The sequence below is a fragment of the Centroberyx affinis genome, unplaced genomic scaffold (genome assembly GCF_046629955.1).
Source record: "Centroberyx affinis isolate AG114_WGS23_722 - 3 ecotype Tasmania unplaced genomic scaffold, CSIRO-AGI_Caff_v1 ptg000198l_1, whole genome shotgun sequence".
Classification (NCBI taxonomy): Eukaryota; Metazoa; Chordata; class Actinopteri; order Beryciformes; family Berycidae; genus Centroberyx; species Centroberyx affinis.
Genome location: NW_027278891.1, coordinates 376,979 through 392,306, shown reverse-complemented (window position 1 = coordinate 392,306; position 15,328 = coordinate 376,979). Strand labels below are relative to the sequence as shown.

General features: G+C 36.8%; 2 protein-coding genes across 2 annotated transcripts; one reads left to right on the top strand and one right to left on the bottom strand.

Moving 5' to 3' along the window:
• Nucleotides 1–104: 104 nt before the first annotated feature.
• Nucleotides 105–1,463, top strand: fabp7a (fatty acid binding protein 7, brain, a). Its single transcript, XM_071538484.1, has 4 exons — nt 105–243; nt 488–660; nt 822–923; nt 1,218–1,463. The coding sequence occupies exons 1-4, from the start codon at nt 171–173 to the stop codon at nt 1,266–1,268; spliced, it is 399 nt and encodes a 132-aa protein (XP_071394585.1). The 5' UTR covers nt 105–170; the 3' UTR covers nt 1,269–1,463.
• A 5,137-nt stretch (nt 1,464–6,600) lies between these two features.
• Nucleotides 6,601–15,117, bottom strand: LOC139660562 (neurofilament heavy polypeptide-like). The gene is made up of 24 exons (XM_071538738.1): nt 15,108–15,117; nt 14,915–14,977; nt 13,972–14,013; nt 13,636–13,677; nt 13,454–13,501; nt 13,291–13,359; nt 13,054–13,101; nt 12,903–12,947; nt 12,767–12,808; nt 12,605–12,673; nt 11,992–12,039; nt 11,687–11,737; nt 10,736–10,783; nt 10,400–10,432; nt 10,254–10,307; nt 10,063–10,110; nt 9,816–9,860; nt 8,541–8,588; nt 8,017–8,058; nt 7,515–7,562; nt 7,335–7,376; nt 7,183–7,227; nt 7,049–7,084; nt 6,601–6,867 (listed from the first exon to the last, which is right to left on the bottom strand). The coding sequence occupies exons 1-24, from the start codon at nt 15,115–15,117 to the stop codon at nt 6,782–6,784; spliced, it is 1,152 nt and encodes a 383-aa protein (XP_071394839.1). The 3' UTR covers nt 6,601–6,781.
• Between the last annotated feature and the right edge of the window lie 211 nt (nt 15,118–15,328).

Below are 15,328 nucleotides of genomic sequence, written 5' to 3'. Positions count from 1 at the left end.
ACATCCAACCAGATCACAAGCTCAGACTTTTAATCCCCGCCCCTTGTTACAGTATTAATTTGGCACGCAGGGTGGCACGCGGTAGATTTACTGTACGGAGACCAGAGGTTGTCTGTCAGCATCACACTAACTTCTCAGTCATCTCGTATCGGACTAACAATCTCAGCAAAATGGTTGAAGCATTCTGCGCCACATGGAAACTGATCGAAAGTGAGAACTTTGATGATTACATGAAGGCACTTGGTGAGTATGTCTGAATTATTATTATAATTTATTTTTTTTAACTAAATTTAGAGATAATTGTATGTAATGTGAGCGACGCTTTCTACATTATTCTCCTGCAGAAATACTCTTATTTCACCGGGATAATATTATTTTATGTTTGCACAAACGTGTTCAATTTCAGTAGAGAAAATTCATAGTTCATCTATTGTCATGCTTGATGTCACCGCAGCCATACAGTTGGAATAATCTGATTTCTGAACAGGTGTCGGTTTTGCCACAAGACAAGTGGGAAATGTCACCAAGCCGACTATTGTGATCAGCCAGGAGGGAGACAAGGTGGTGGTGAAAACCCTCAGCACCTTCAGGAACACCGAGGTCTCCTCCAAACTGGGAGAGGAGTTTGACGAGACCACAGCTGATGACCGCAATGTCAAAGTAAGCTGAGTGACATCTATGACAGCTGTGCATCATCCACACTGAACCCTGTGCGGCCAATAAGCGTGTGCAGTAAAACTGTAAACTGACTGCTCTCATACTGTATCCCAAAAAGGATTTTCCTCACAGTACTAAGACAAAAATGTTGCCTCTGCTTGCAGTCGACCCTCACCATGGATGGAGGCAATCTCGTGCATGTGCAGAAGTGGGATGGCAAAGAAACTAAATTTGTCAGAGAAATCAAGGATGGGAAGATGGTGATGGTGAGATTGAATTAAAAAAAGACACACAACATGATGGAATATGGTATAAATAATTATTAGTATTATTAGTAATTATAAGTATTTTTTTGTACTTATCTTTATGACTGTATTTATCTGTTTATAAAGTAATTTGTGGAGATACACCATTTCACAATGAAGCAACTTGAGGAAAGACAAGCTGCATTGCATACACTACATGGTTTCTGTGCAGTGCATTAGAATCATACAGCCAAATTTCCCCTTCCATTAACATAATATGTGCTGTCTTTTGCTTTTTGCCTCTCTGCCTCTCAGACCCTGACCTTTGAGGGAGTCCAGGCTGTCCGCACATATGAGAAGGCGTAACTTTCCCAGCGTCCGCGACTAATCAAATCATCCCAGCACTGCGAATGGTCAAGGAGCCACTCCGTTTTCCAATTATTGTTTTTACTGTACTGCAGTGATTTGCACTTGTTGTAACATGAGATAAATATTTTGGGGAAATCGTCTTTTTGTAAGGTATTTTGTATAAGAAATTCAGAAATTGTTGCACAGACTCATATTTTGAAGGGACTAAATTTTTTCGTACTGATCCATCCTGTGTATCACATGTGAAAAAGGGAGCAAATAAATTACTTGACTAAACCTTCTTCATGTCATTTGTCAGCTGATCTTTAAAAGTCACCACAGCGCAGCACCAGCAGTACCACTCATCTCAAAAGAGCAGCCTCTTTCACTGAAGTTTTTCTCTTTTTTTTCTTCCAAATTTGTATGCAGTCCCACATTTATTCCCGAATGTGTCAGCCCAAAAAGAGAGAGAGAGAGCAATGGTGTCTTTGTGATAGGTCAGCTCCAGGTGACAGCTGGGTGCTGATCGGCCCTGCGGCACCCAGTGTGGCCGTTGAACTCATACTAGAGGGAATGCCCTCTAGTAACCCCTAGATGGCAGGGGACAGCAAGGAGTACGGGGGGAGGAGAGGGATGATGTCACTTGCCCTGGGATAATCTGGTTTAAGTTGTGGTGTCATTACGTAGAAGCATCATTCGATAGCGGTGGACCAACCCTGTGTGAACATGACATGGCATGGCATGAGGAGGCAGACGGCTGTAAGGAGGACAAGGTGCTGCATGTGGGCAGGACAGTTTGTATCGGTCCAGTATCCCACGGTTAGTTGCTTAAAATGATTCAACTGTCCCAAAAAAATAATATGCCATATGTCCACAAGCCTTTATAATCTCCATCTGTCATGCTTTACATTTTCAATAAACAAAGGGTTTACACTTTATCATTAATTAGTGGTGATGCTGCAACACAGTCTCTCCATACCATGCTCAGATTAATTTCACCAGCGCCCTCATCAATCCCCCGTCTTTCCCACATGGAAAGAGCAAGCTGAAGCCTTCCTGTCCCGCTCCGTACGCTGCATCCAGCCTACTGAATACTTCTCATTTCAACTCAAAGGCTGCCAAGTTGTTGGCTGCCTTTGAATAGACTGGCACACAAAAAACTATGGTAACTGGAGTGGAACTTATTTGGCCGTTGCCCACTGAATTAATTTCAAACAAAATCTGCCCTTACGCTCCATTTAAAATATGCCAAAAATTGTTACTGTACGCCAAAATTCATTTGAGTATGAACTATAGTATATAGTTAAAGACAAGTTTAGACAAGTTTATCTCACATAATATTCACAGTAGCACAATCACATCAAGTGTCACTTTGAAAAGGTAGAAAGGGGAGCTTATCATTCCAGGAGGGAGAAATGGTGAGAGAGAGAGAGAGAGAGAGAGAGAGAGAGAGAGAGAGAGAGAGAGAGAGAGAGGGAGAGAGAGTTCAGTTCAGTATCTTCCCAGGAGAGCAGCAGGACCGGCCTCTTTGTGTGGAATCTGTGTCAGTGGTGTAAACTGACCTGTAGTAACCCCTCTCTGGCCTCATTAGGGAAATACAGTGTGAAGACCAGTCCGTCTATCCTCCTCAATTCAATTATGTCTTTCTTTCGCTCTCTCTCTGTCTCTCTCTCTCTCTCTCTCTCTCACACACACACACACACACACACACACACACTCACACACACACACACACAAAGACCGGTGAGAGAGAAAGGCAGAGAGAGAATCCTTCCTTGCTTCCTATTCACAGTATATGATGACTGCCGGCCTGCATCAGATATTTGGGGAGAATGACTCCCATTTTGGAGCTTTGATAACTTTGTGTTCATCAGCCAGCAGTCTTTTCTCTCCATCCTTATCATCTATCTTTTCAATCTCTTCTTAAAACTTACTTTTATCATATGGCCTTTTTATAACCTTTTTGACCTTTTCTGTTATTTATTTATTCCATTAGTTGTTATACCTATGTCTGGATCTATTTATTCTACCTTTATTATTATTATTAACTTATATTTTATTACTGTTTTACCTCACAGATCCTTGTTTTATTGATCAGTCCTTTGTTTTTTATCTCTCTTAATTGCAAAGCACTTTGTAACTTTGTTTGCCTTTTAGATGATGTTTATCAAAAGCATCTGGGGAGAGAAATTTGCTTCTCCCATGTGAGATTAAAAAAAGGCATTTAAAAGGTTGGAATAGAGTGTAAATCCTATTAACACAGGAACTGGTGACACGGGGGGGGGGGGGGGGGGGGGGGGTGTAATAATATAAATGTATGGCAGCTGAGACGCTGATCACTGCTGCCATCCACTGTGAAAAAGGCTGCACTACACACTCAATTGAACATTGCACAGTCAGCACTTATAGATAAAAGATATGACACAAAAGGAACGTGTGCATTTCTATTTTTTAATGTCAAAGCATTACTCTTACATTCACAAAAATACTGAAGGTGTAATTGACAAAAGAGAGTATGATACACAATGGGGGCAGCAATTTCAGTAGTAATGGTATTGTATATTTTTCCATCCATTTAACTATTTACAATGAGGTTACTCTGAATATAAATACTTATATACTTGTCATTATAGTGTAAGGAGATACATTTATTGGGTAATAAATAGCCTCATTCATAACTTCAAGTAACACATTTGGTGCCGCCAGTTGTCCTGCATATTTAAGAGGGAGAAAGTTCCCTTCTTAAAGTTCCAATTGGAAAATAATAATACAAAAAATGTTACTGATATCACAAGAACATTTGAAAGCATAAAACAAAAACACACACATCATGCACAGTACTTTCAAGGACTGTCAGAGTTCAGACAAACATACAGTGCTTTGACCATTCAGATCATCTAAAGTACCTGTATTGCACATGTATACCTGGTTAAGGTTAGTCTGGAGACACAATTCAGTCAACATGATTGAAATGTAGAATAGTAAAACTCAAATTTGAAATATTTCATCGGTCATCACCATGAATTAAAAATGTCTTTTGTTATGGCGACACCATTTCTTGTTTACTTAAAACTAGTGACTCATAGAAATATGCAAAGACACTCTCACTCTGGGAACAGCACTCACTAAAACTGGAGCCTCGCTGTTACCAATCATCATCAATGAAACTCCAGTTGTCAAAATATAATTACTGGAGCCAGAGTTCACTGTGAGTTGCAGAGTGTTTTTGAAAATCAATACACCATACAGTATTATGTTACGTTATTGATGACTAAAGATAAGTGGACTTACATTTGAGTCGACTCAGCATTAGCACACAATGCCACAAGCTGTAACAACCGTCTCCTACGCAGCATATGGAGCACAATGTAAAGAGCCATATGTGGACAGCAGCTGGTACAGGCTAGCTGAGAGACACCAGTCCAGATCCCCTACATGTCACCTCTTCTGCAGCTACGCACGATTAAATTATGTGCAGATATAATTAAAGATGTTAGTGTTTCAACACTAGACTCAAACTTTACTTCAGCATACATTAGCATCAATAGTCAGGTTGTCAAATAAACCTGGAAGAGAGCTGACTGCTATCCTACACACGTCTTCTTCATCTTTCAGAGTTTCCAAATACATAATTTGGCTATTCAAAATCACTCTGAAATCATGTAGCCTATTCTGTACATTACATGTACAAGATATACAATTCCTATTTATATTAATGTTCTTATTAGCATAGCTATTATGCAATATAAATTAGAATCTTGATATTAGATATGTATTAATACTATATTAATAATATATGAATAATATGAAAATACTATAGATGATACTTAGGTTACAACAGGAATTTTATAGTTAACCTGAAAAGGTTTCCCTAACTTCAAGCTGCTGTTTGCTTGTTAGTGAAAACCCATTCAAAACAATTCCAAAATGTGTTGACTTTGTTGTGCACACAGACAAATAGCTGTTGACCAAACTCGTTGACAACAGCATTTTTGGTCTATCAAGGAACAGCTGTTAGCCACAGCAAACATCCCTTTTGATTGACAGAAATTTCATCAAATGTGCCCTACTTTGTATGTTCCGATTTGTAAAACATTGATTACAGTATTGCAATCCAGTGCAAGACAAAAAAATCGACTTATTCGGCTTATATCGACTAAAATCAGTAGCATCAAATTCAAACCTTCAGTAAAGGAATTAGAACAGGTTATACAAAGATTGGCTGGAGAACGCTTTTCCAAAATGTGCTTTCCGATACAAAATGAATCTGATATTTGATGTTACCCACTGAAAATGTAAATATGATCTCAAACCTCATTCTGAGAGATCAAGCAACGCAGTGCTTGTTATTAGCACCCGTATAAGAACGAGGAGTTGGTACAGATGTATAGATGTTATAGTTTCATAAGACTTTCACATGCCACCACATCTCAAGTCTAACACCCTCTCAGTGCTGAGAGGTGGTCAGGCGGTGTGTTGTGGCGTTGATCTCGGTTTGTTTGGTTCTGTTTGGGAGCTCTCATAGACAGTGCATGGTCATTCCTTTCGACACATAAGAAATACAAAACAAAAGAAGAAAAAAAGTTGGTGCTGTAAGTAGAGGAACAACTTTTTAAAAACACAAAGAGGATAATTTCCCTTTCATTAACAGCTGTGATTCCTTTTGTGCTTTTACAAATACTAATGAAGAGAGAAAAAGAGGAAAATGTGAGAGAAACAAAAAGTAGCATAGAAATGAATGAAAGAATATTAGCAATTATGGAATTATTCATTATCAATATAAATGCTTGATTGTAATCGAAGCATTGAAAGCACAGCAAGCAGGGCATTAAAAACTTAGTTAATGCCATTCAAGTTACAATGCAGAAGAAAGCCAAAAACACACTGATGTGTGTAAGCGAAATAACAAATGTGCCACTTTAAACCACTTTTCAAGTAAATATCGACTCGGAGGACTCGGCCCTCTATCAGGCTTGGAGTGGTAAATGTGGCATTATTTGTACCCTGTTTACAGTGTAGTTGAACATATTCAATATTACTCTTTTAAAGCAATTTGTAACATTGTGCAATAGTATGGAGGTTATCCTTTTTTAGTGTATGATTATAAGAAAATGAAATGAAATATAAATGTATTAGAAATATTTGCATGTATCCCTGTGAGGGTGCAAATTAATAAACACACAGCCAAAAAGATTAATCTAAATTGTTCCATTTAAAATATTGGATATGCCTTTTTTATGCATATCAACCTTTCAAAACAACTCAACACAAACAAAAAAAAGCAAAAAAAAAATGGAAAGGAATGACACTGGCTGCATGTATCAGCTACGAGAGCTCGACCAAAGCTGGAACGAAAATAAGAACTGTCCATCACACAAAGTCACCCGTCGTCCTCTGTCGCCCAGGCTTCTCCATTGAAGACCAATGGTGGACGGCAGGCTGCGTTTCAGCAGTGGAGGGTGTGACTTGGCCTTGTCAATATCAGTAAATTGACTCAACACTAAAGTTCAGACTGGATTCAGACTGAAGCCTCATATCTGCAGCGGTGAGAAGGCGTAGAACGGAAACTGGGCCTCATCCTCGTCCACAAAGAAGCACTGGAAGTAGGGCATCTCATCTATGGGAGGAGGTAAGGGACAGTCAGTACTACTGTATAGTAGAGTATAGTAGAGTATAGTAGAGTATAGTAGAGTATAACATGCTCCCTGCCTTTCCCTGGCATCCAAAAAGAAAACTGCACTTGCAATTTGCACACTTATGTGATATTTCCCATGTAGAAAAAGGGGATTTGTACATACCTTCCATAACAAAGCTGTCTGTTAGCGCAGGCTCTGCTGTAAAAAGGAAAACACAATATTGATCACAACAACAATAAAGCATAGTATCACCATTAAGAGTCTTTTAAAATACAGCACAACTCTACAGTACCTACCTTTTGCTTTCTCTTCTTTGGCGGCTTTCTTCTCAGTAGATTTTTCTACAACAGAAATAGGGATTTTTGTCCATGAGTAAATTATGTATTCTGTAAACTCAGAGTGCATTTGTCTGGTCATGATGAATTTAGTTGCTTAATAATCAGGATACCTTTTTTCGCAGGCTCTTGTTTCTCTTTAAGAACTCTGTCCTCTGTAAATGACCACAAAGGGTTAATAATCATAATCGATCAAAATCAATCCAGCAGTTGCTTTGCCCCCTGACAGTGTTTTATCACAGATTGCCTGTGGGATTTTCATAAATTTACAGTTGATTGAATACACACAATACCTTTCTTTGTTGCAGTGGGTTTGACCTTTTCTTTGGAAACCTGAGGCTCTATTTCACAAATATAAAATGAACATAAGTGAGAGACATTATAATTCTGTTTCACTGCCAGGCAAGAAAGTAGTGGTTTAATTACAGACCTGTCCCATTTTACCCTCCACTGAAGGTAAAAAGGTTTATCTTTCTTGAGTAAGACTGTATTTTTTTGCCAGTTTCAGGATGAATAACATGGATGATAGGTTTAGCACCTCCTCAGGACTAATAGTATGTTACGTTACGAAAAAGACATGCTTCAGGTCCATTGGCATGTTGTGACACATACAGTCTTTAAAATCAGAGAAGTACAGAAGATCTATGTTCATTATGTAGGGAATTATTACATAACTATGAATTATGTTAGTGTTTATTATCTTTTATCTAATTTGAGTTTGTCTTCAGGAGGCTCAGCTTATTAAACTGGCTCAGACACATTGTGTGAATTTGCCGACAGGAACAAAAAACCTACCTTTCTTCGCAGAAATTGGCATCACATTCTCTTTAGCGGACTCTGTTATTAAAAAAAAAAAAAAGAATTAGGCTATCTTCAGCTATTAATGACCTTTAAGACAAAATATCTGTCAATATGCTTCTGTGTAAGACGAAATATACGAAGAGACATTTTTCAAAAAAGAAAAAAAAAACATGGTTGGTGTTATGAAGGTGTTATGGTTAGAGGCTAAGCTGTTGCATATGGAAATGTCTTTTTTTTAATTAAAATATGGAAGTTCTATCCACTTCACCCAAGTAATTTGAGGATAAGGAGAACAACTGAAAGTTTTGAAAGCCTTGATTATCTGTTTTTAGCAGCTGCTTCAACAGGAGTTGCTACAAGATGCTACAAGTTCTATAATGCAACAATGCAAGCATTCACAAAAACATCTAAAAAAAACATTGTTAACACTAGGCTACTGAAAATTCGTACATGAATTGAAATTCAGTAGGAAATACAATTGTGATTACAAGTATCAAGATATACTAACAGTACTGTACCTTTCTTCACTGCAACAGGTTTGTCTTTTTCTTTAGGAGTCACTGGTTCTGCAAAATGCAAAATGAGGTCAAATGTGGCCAACAGCACACAGAGCAGTACAGCTGAAGTCACAATTAGTACATTTTACGCAAGTCCAGTCAAACTGTTGTCTGAACCACAGTACTATACACTGCAAAAATAAAATTCTTAAAGCTTAAAGCAGCTTGCAGATCCAGAAACACAGAACTGGAAAGCAGTAATCAGTGTTAGAAAGTCTAGCTCTGTTATAGCAGTGATATACATTTCCTATCAGCCACTGGTTTAGGCTTTTCTTTAGTATCTCCACAAGAAATGAATCAGATTGCTGTAATGATAACCATGTTGTTCTGATCAAGTGTTATGCTTAATTCATTGTGTTTTTGTACAGATTAACTGATGCATCTGATGATGGTGCACAGAGCCAGATGACCATTCATTTTCACTGTTCTTTACAGGCGCGGATTCAGCCTTCTTTTAGGCTTTTAAGTCTCTGCACCTGTAGTGTGGGAGGCTCTCCATAAATCGAAGAGTTAAACCAATTTCATATACAGCAGGGAAAATATTCTCAACCTTTATCAGCAACAAGTTAAACTTTTTCCTTTGATGCTTCAGGCTCTAGAACAAGTCAAATTTGACTTGTTTTCAAACTCAAGATAACTCAAAGGCCACTAATAGGATTTACATGCAGGATGAGGAAAGTAATCTATTACAGACTAATCTACTAATCTACTGTAACCTGATTACTTTCAGATACTTTTGGATTACTCTGCTTCCAAAATGATTTGTGTATTGTTAATTTCATGAATGAGTAATCCAACAAGTACTTTAACATATTACAGTGAGCATCATTTTGTAATCAGATTACTGTGATCACATTACATGTAACCCATTAAGCCCCAGTTACATGGGTTACATGAATTGCTGCCTCTACTGAAGCACCACAAATACCTTTCTTCACACGGATTGGTTTGGTCTTTTGCCTAGAGATGGCTGGGCCATCAGGAAGAAAATGCAATTTATAAAAACATACAATTCCTTTATTTTATTTGTGAAAGTATTAAAGTACTGTGTATATTCAAAGGGTTGTAGACATTAACATCTGGTTAACATCGCCTCCAATGCATCACCAAATGTATTGTTGACATATAGACCTGAAAAACCTATATCACTATTCTTGTTGCATGATAAATTAATCAAACAGTTTGTGTATTAACACCAAACAGTAATGTGAGAAATAAAAATTATTGGTATTGTACCTTTAGTAACAGCTGGTTTGACCTTCTCCTTTGGGGCTTCAGGCTCTAAAAAAATAACCAGGAAGAAAGTAAAGATATCAGAAAATAAGTTGTTTAGGTATTTGTTGATGCTTAGTGAATAGCTTTGTTATTATGTACTTTGGTGACAAGTTAGAGTTGTTTTAGTAATATTACTATACAGTATAATTAAATGATCATGATGATCTTTTAAGCTAAAACCCCAGAAATTCATCTGTCAGCAGGCTACCTTTCTTCACAAGGACTGGTTTGACCTTTTCCGTCCTTGCTTCAGGTTCTTTTTGGGAAGGAGCAAATTCAAATGCAAAGCCACAATTCACAATGATGAATTTGACATCAAGACAATGTCAAGACAAGACAAACTGTAATGCTTTAGATGTTTTGTTACTTTTTTTTTTTTTTTTTAAATAAAAGAGGTACCTTTCTTTTCAGCAGCTGGTTTGGGCTTCTCCTTTGTAACCTCAGGTTCTGCAGCTAACACAGGATGGTCTTGAATTAATTGTTGTGTCAAGGACAGTCAAACAGCTTTTTATCATATAATGATTGATAGACAATTATTACAGCACCTTTTTTGGCATGAACTGGCTTGACCTCAGGTTCTGAGAAAAGCACGAAAAACAAGTAATATGTTAGTATAAGCCTCTCAGCGTGTTGAGTCTTGCTCTATTGATGTATACAAAGGAGTAACTAAACTCACCACTGAGTGAAAGTATGCCACATTTTTTAAATATTTGATTAAGGTGTTTTAACAACATGACAGCATGTAAGCATAAAGAAACTTATGTGGAAACCTAGCTTGGATGTTTGCAGAAATGTTATGATACTGTCTTGGATCTGAATAACCTGAATATGCAGAATACACATATAAACTGTTAGGGAGGGAAAGTTCAACTAATCAGCACCTTTCTTTGAGACTTTTGCCTTTGCCTTCTCTTTTGCGACATCAGCTTCTACATTAAAAAGAAACAAGGGAAAATGTCACAACAGATATATGTGAAAAGCTACAACCCTAGAAAGTAGAAAGCGATTCACACACTATGCTAAATATGCAGGTTTTGGGTTAGATAAAGCATATGGTCACTGTTTTCATTAACTACGAAAAACAACCTTGGTTTAGCTTGATGACAAAGCATTCTGAGTTTGCCCAATGGCTCCTGAAAGGGTTTCATAAGCCCAAGAGGCTGAAGAATTTTCTCAACCCATATAGGAGCTTGTAATCCCTCAACTGAAGCTAAAACGTGAAAAATCACCAAAATGGGACTTTCACAGTTTTACACCAGTGATATATAAACACATAATGGATATCCGCAACTCAATATTTTGTACTAGCTCCACAGCACACATTTTCTCAACATGTTTTTGGAATTGAAATAATGTTTACTGAATAGAAATCATTGAATCAAAATGCATGTCTGTGAAACCAGTTTAAAATATTTTGAGCTGGGTGTTGTTGCCATTATTCTGCGGCAGGCTAACATGTAGACTGGGTGAGCATATCATCAACAGCTACTTTTCAGGAGAACAGTCAGTCACTAAATTAATCATGACTAATATTGCCACAGTACTGCTGACAATTAGTATTTTTATAGTGTAGTACATTTACAGAGTATGACAAATAAGCACTATAAACACTATAAACACCACACTTCTGCTGTATACCTTTCTTCTTTTCAGCAGATGTAGGCTTTTTCTTGGAAACAGGTGCTAGAATAATACATGTGTGGTCCCATTAACTCTAATGCATACAGTTAAATGAGAAACTATCATTACAGAAAATATTACTTAATTTAAAATGAAAGAGAAACAAAACACAATGTGAAAGAAATCAAAGAAAATACTGTAGAGAAACAAACCTTTTGTGGGAGTCACTGGTTTGGCCTTCTTCTCCTTGGGAGGCTCGGCTTCTAAAGCAAAAAATATCAACCATTGTCAGTCTATTTGGCTGTAATGGTAGCCATTTCAGTTTATCCAAAAACAAAAAAGTCTGATGATTCATAACTTGAACATTTGTATATTACCTAAACAAATGAAAACAGAACTTCTCAGAGAGATGCAGGAAATATCGTTGATAAATAATTCAATCAAATGTGCCATTTAGGTCACATATGATACTTGACTTTGATAAAATGTTTACACTGTGCACACTTTTTCAAACTACCTTTCTTTGTAGGTGCTGGTTTGACTTTCTCCTTTGGAGTCACAGGCACTGAGACGCATAAAGAATTACAGCTTAAAGATCTGAGTTTGTATAACAGACGCACAATGATACATTTGAATAACAACACAAATTAGTTAGTAAATTTAGTTCCTAAAGCATTAGGAACAATGCAATTTTAAATGAATGCACACATCATTCCCAATAATGCCTCATATCCCGAATTAAGGTCATTCAAAATAAGCTGTTTGTACTGTATACTGTATATCTAATCCTAATCACATGCATGATTAAACAGAATGCTCTGAATATTTCCATGGAAACTGAGCTTATGCAGACCACAAAAAATACTAAATGGGATAAAGTGTTTACATGCCTCAGTATCCCAACTAACACTGGAATATCCTATTCATGTTTCCTATAATTGGGTTATAATTATATCTTGGCTATACAGGTAGGAAACAGGATGGAAATGGAATCTGATATGAATAAACTCATAAATATGAATAAACTCATAAATAGAATACTGAGCACCTTGAATAAAAATATTGATTTGCATAAAAAAAAGATGCAATGACTTTTTAGTATAGGGTAACTGTGTAAAAAATAGATATACCTTTCTTCAGTGGCACAACCTTGACCTTCTCCTTTGTTAGAGAGACATTTTTGGGTGGAACTTCAGCCTCTGTGAGAAATAATGGATGAATACTATATGAGAATCAATTGCTTGATAATAAAAAAAAAAAGCGAACATAAAAGTTGATCGGTGTCAACGTACCTTTAATTACTGGAGGTGGTTTTGCCTTGGGTGCAGCAGCTTCTAAGTGAAGAAGTTTTAGATATATTATTCCAGATAAGAAGGTTATAACCAGACACACTGAAACAGTAAAGCCAAATGGAAACCTCAGCCTTACCTTTCTTTGGTGGAGTTGGCTTAGACTTTTCTTTTGAAACCTCAGCTGCTAAAGCAAACATATAATATATGAATTCCTCTATTCAAAGCCGAAACCTCTGGATATACTATACATTTTGATCCTTGAAATATTTCTACAGAATGTGCCGTACCTTTCTTTGCAGGTACTGCTTTGGCTTTCTCCTTTGGCATCTCAACTTCTGAATCAAAAGAAAGTGAATATTGTAAGTTTTGAAAAGCTACAAAAAAAATACATGTCTTTCTTTGCAAGGCTTGGTTTGCAAAGGTCACTTAGGCATGCAAGGACTGGTAGGTACTAATATCTGAAACATGATTTCTGTAGTGGCACACACACTAATGAAAGAAAAGATGAATATGGAAATGAATACCCTTCTTCATAAGCACTATTTTGACTCTCTCCTTCACCAGAGAGGCATTTCTGTGGGCGCCCTCATGTTCTGACAACAGAAATTGGAAAATAAAATACACATCATTGCAGTTTAAGTTATGGTATGTTTAATTTCATATATATCATTGCATGTAAAGTCTTACCTTTTTTCAAGATGGCTGGTTTGGTCTTTTCTTTGGGAGCAGCAGCCTCTGTATGACGAAAACTATGTTACTTACTTTGTTCCAGCAGGCTAGGGTTATTGCCATAATAGCAATTATTTGGTTTGATCTTTGAAGATGAAAATATCACGAAAAGGTTATAGCTTGTAAATTCATGAATATACCTTTCTTAGCAGGAGCTGCTTTGGCCTTTTCCTTTGGAACTTCTGTGTCAAAAAAAGAAGGGAGAGGAAAGGAGATTCTACTATTAAACTTTTATATTTCCACTCAGTCTGTTGCTTTGATGTACTGTATGTAATAAACCATTACATTTCTTTGTATTTGTTACCTTTGCCATTTGCTTAGTTAAAGTAACTTCAGAATTAGCTTTATAGCCTGATAACCTGATGATGTTGCTGTGTAAGGTCTGTATTATACACAAACGGTGCATACCATGTTGCTGCTTTAACTTCGTATCCCTGAATATTATGCAGTAAAAATAAAATCAGAAAAATCTATACCTTTCTTTATAGGAGCAGCCTTCTCCTTGTCAATGTCAGCATCTAAATATGTCAAAATCAGAGTATTCAACCACATGCAAACACACACAAAATAAATAAATATATTTTCAGCTGTTGCAATGTTTACAGTCTTATGTATGGAAGGTGCTGAAGAATAATATGTTTACATAAAATAGATATTATGTACTGCAAGGACAATTATTCTGAAAAACATGTTGTTACCCTTCTTTGCAGGAGCTCGTTTGACTTTTTCTTTGGTAACTTCAGCATCTAAAGTAGAAAATAACATGCTGACTAACTTGAACAAATGAGACAAGTCACTCATCACTCCTGTTTCATAATGTCAGAGATAAAAATGTGAGCAGCAACAGAAAGAGAGACAAATATGATAATATAACAAGCAACACGGAAAATGTATCAAAATACTGCAGCAAACATAATGGTTATATACCTTTCTGAACTGGTGGGGGTTTGGGCTTTTCTTTAGAAACTTCAGCTTCTACTGTAAAAGATGTGAATAAAACATTGCCATCACAAATTTACATACATATCATTCTTAAAGGCTTTTGAAATCAGGCCTACCTTTTTTCACAGGGGTTGGTTTGTCCTTTTCCTTCACTGCATCAGTGTCTGTGGAAAAAAAGGTGAATGTACATGTAGTCTTCATAGTAATAATCATAGCTGATGTGCTTTCCATTTTCTTAGCAGGTTACATCTTAATACTGTCTTAAATAATTGCCATTCAAATGGACGCCTTTCTGCCCGTCCCTGTTACTACTGAACTTTGCTTCAACATGTAGTGTAATATAATTTTTATGGGTTTTATATAGGATTTTCTTGTTGTATATCCTTCTCTGAGAGAGACATACATGTAACTATCATGCATATTCAGTATGTTTCTCCAAAGGGGGTAGAATGCAAAGTCAATGAATCTTTGCATTACCAGTTTTTGCAGGTTCAGGTTTGACTTTTTCCTTTGGTTCCTTGGGCTCCTTGGGAGCTGCCACTGGTGGAAAAAAAGACTCTTAAAAGAGACACTTTTGCACTGCCTCAAGTTCATAAGGTATAAATAAACCTTACTGATTATTAATTGTATCTGTATATACAGTATACAGCACATGGTATAGCACAATTACACATAGCCATCTTCAGTGTTCATTTTGAGGTGAAAAAGAGGTTTATAGCATGCTAACTATCAAGAAAATATCACTACCATCACAAAATGCCATTTCATTTGAATAGCCTATATTACTTTAATACTGTATATATGTTGCAGAACACATGAAATGTCACCACCATTAACATCAATGCATGATATCTACCTAGAATATGATTGTTGTTCTTTTGAGCTTTCAGT